The 3043-nt window shown below is 44.5% G+C and overlaps 1 protein-coding gene across 1 annotated transcript; it reads left to right on the forward strand.

Annotated features, from left to right (window-relative positions):
• The first annotated feature begins 836 nt into the window (after nucleotides 1-836).
• On the forward strand, nucleotides 837-1367 carry LOC149166578 (uncharacterized). The gene has a single exon (XM_089430197.1). The coding sequence runs from the start codon at nucleotides 837-839 to the stop codon at nucleotides 1365-1367; it is 531 nt and encodes a 176-aa protein (XP_089286323.1).
• Nucleotides 1368-3043: the final 1676 nt, after the last annotated feature.

Genomic DNA, 3043 nt, shown 5'->3' on the forward strand with positions numbered 1-3043 from the left:
ACATATCTCAGAGGAGCCAAACAAGGGAGGCCAGCAACAAGGACAGGCACCACCTGAGGCTGCAGTTGAGACTACACAGAAGGCAAAAAATCGGCGAAAGATTCAAACCTCTCCTCCTCGGACTCGCTCCAAATCTGCTGCGGAAGCGACTCCTCATCCGGGTAATGAATCTATTCCCATAACCTCTATTTTTTCATATTTACTTCTTTGATTCCACCTTTGACTCCCCCTTCCACCTCCCCTTGTGTTATCCCCACCATCCCTTGCTCCATTTTTCCCCCTCCCCCCACATTCTCTACTACACCTACCTCCCTCCAGGGTTATACTACTCCTTCTCTTACATCCTCCCCATCTGGGGCGGGATCTCATCCCTATAACCTCATATCCAGAACTCGTTAATTATCTCCTGATTATGGATTGGGCCATTCCCCCAGAAGGACCAAGAAAAAGCCCACCAGAGGGCGCCCATCCATGATCAAAACAGCCATCAGGACAGTGGTGGCTGATGTAGCGAGGGGTCGACAATCCACTATTGAAAGGGCACTTAGAGCAACTGAGCCCTTTATCCTTGTTTCCCCATGATCTGGCTCTCTTACAACTGCAGGGGACTAGCCAACCCCAAAAAGAGATTGGCTCTAAAATGTCTTTTACACAGCTCCAATTGTGACATCCTTCTCCTTCAGGAAACCCTTGGCTCATCTGAAATCATTACCAGAACCCTTCACTCTATCCTACCGGGCTGGTATTTTCAGGGTTTGGATGCGTTTGGCAGATCTGGGGGTCTAGCTATAGGAATCAACCCTAAAACTGTCAAGCATATTTCATCCTGGGGCAGTATGGGCTTCATTGGTATGGATTTATTTGCGAGTGAGATGGGGATCCAGTTAAAAGTGATAAACATATATTCTCCTAACCAGAACAGACTTGAGTTTTGGCACAACTTATTGGATCATAATCTTGTCTCGGGCACCACCATTATTGGAGGTGACTTAAATTTTTCATTGGGTATGGAGGAATCTTGGGGACATCACTCTCAGATCGACTCTATATCGGACCAGATGAGCACACTACTGGATACTTTTAAACTTGTTGATGTTCCCATGAACAAGAAAATGCCCACATGGCATAACAGGAGAACGGGTGAGGCTGCCCTAGGTCGGAGACTGGATCGCTTTTTGATTCACGAAGATCTTCTCCGTACCCTACCCTTATACAGGCAATGGGTTGGTACTGGAGGCCTATCTAATCACCTCCCCATATATCTACAAATCTCTGGCCCCTCCAAAAAGCCTCGTGCCCCCTTCAAATTCTTTACTGGATTCCTAAAAGACCTGGAATACATCAATCTGGTTACTGAATATTGGTGAGCACAACCCCCTCTCAGGGAGCATAGAATGGCAGCAGATTTCTATGGTCGACTTAAGAAACTCAGGACTATCCGAGAGGAATGGTCCAAGCAGAAAAAATTGAGAGATGAATAGAGCCTAAAGGACATTGAATTGAAGATAGCCCAGCTCATGGATGAATTGGGGCTTGGATACTTAACAGATGACACAAAACTCCAACTAATAAATCTGGAAAACCAAAAGGCAAAGATTCTGCTTGAAAAGGAAGAACAGTGGAGGCTGAAAAGTAGGGCTATATGGCTACAAGCTGGAGATGGAAATACTAAGTTTTTCCACAATTTTGCCAATGGCAGGAAGGCCTCTAACACCATTTGGCAGCTGCCATGTGAACAAGATGGATGGGCCTCTACCCACCCACAATTAGCCAAGTTGGGGAATACTCATTTCAAAAATCAATTCACAGCTCCGGCAGCCATCACCCTCCTGGACATCATTAACCTGGCTGGACACTTCCCTAGGTTTGTTGATCTGGATGATGTGGATGACCTGATACAACCTGTCACTATGGAGGAATTGGAGAGCACACTCAAATGGTTCAAGAAGGACAAGAGTGCCGGTCCGGACGGCTGGCCGGTTGAATTCTACATTGCTTTTCTGGAGCTTCTGGGACAGGACCTGCTGGCAGTCATTGAAGAAAGTAGAATTATCAGGCACATCCACCCTCCCCTAAACTTCACCTACTTGGCCTTGATTCCTAAAACTGACTCACCAACCTCTTTCAATGACTTCCGACCTATATCACTTTACAACTGCCTGTATAAAATCATCCCCAAAATCATAGCCAACCGCATAAAGCCCATTTTATCCAACCATATCTCTCAGGAGCAATTTTCTTTCCTCCACCATAGACACATTCAAGATGCTATTGGCTTAGCCTAGTAAGCCCTTCACTCCATTAAGCTCAAAAAACTCAAGGGACTTAACCTCAAAATTGATCTATCAAAGGCTTTCGACAAAGTGAGTTGGTTATATATCAAAATGATAATCACTCATTTGGGATTTCCCCTGGCTCTCAACAACTGGATCATGGGTTGCATCTCCTCTGTATCATTTTCCATACTCATCAATGGGTCAGCCACTACATCCTTTAATATTGGCAGATGGATAAGGCAAGGTTGCCCATTATCACCATTATTATTCCTCTTAGTTATGGAAGGATTGAGCCGACTGATTGATTCAAAAAAGAAGAAGAGGGGGTTTTAGAGGACTTAAAATTACGGAGCATTTCAATTTGACACACCTACTATTTGTGGATGACATTTTAATTTTCTTGAGTGGTGGTGTTCTGGACACCACATCAATGTATGAGATTCTAAATCTCTTCTACAGAGCAACGAGAATGGAAATTAACCGGGATAAATCCACCATCTCTCTATCTGATTGTACACAACAGGAATCACTACTCTCCCTACAAAAATTTCCATTTCATACTACTGATCTGATGGAGGGGCTCAAATATCTGGGCTTCAGGCTAAAACCAGATGGGTACAAAATTGCTGATTGGACGTGGCTTATCACAAAAGTGGAGAAAAGAATAAATTGTTGGTGTCACAAGTTCCTCTCTAGGGCAGGGAGATTAATTCTTATCAAATCAGTCCTAGAAGCCACCCTGGTTTACTGGATGTCACTAGCCTGGA

The sequence above is a fragment of the Pinus tabuliformis genome, chromosome 5_1, assembly GCF_031772625.1.
Source record: "Pinus tabuliformis cultivar Carrire ecotype Pingquan chromosome 5_1, CPIR1, whole genome shotgun sequence".
Taxonomy (NCBI): Eukaryota; Viridiplantae; Streptophyta; class Pinopsida; order Pinales; family Pinaceae; genus Pinus; species Pinus tabuliformis.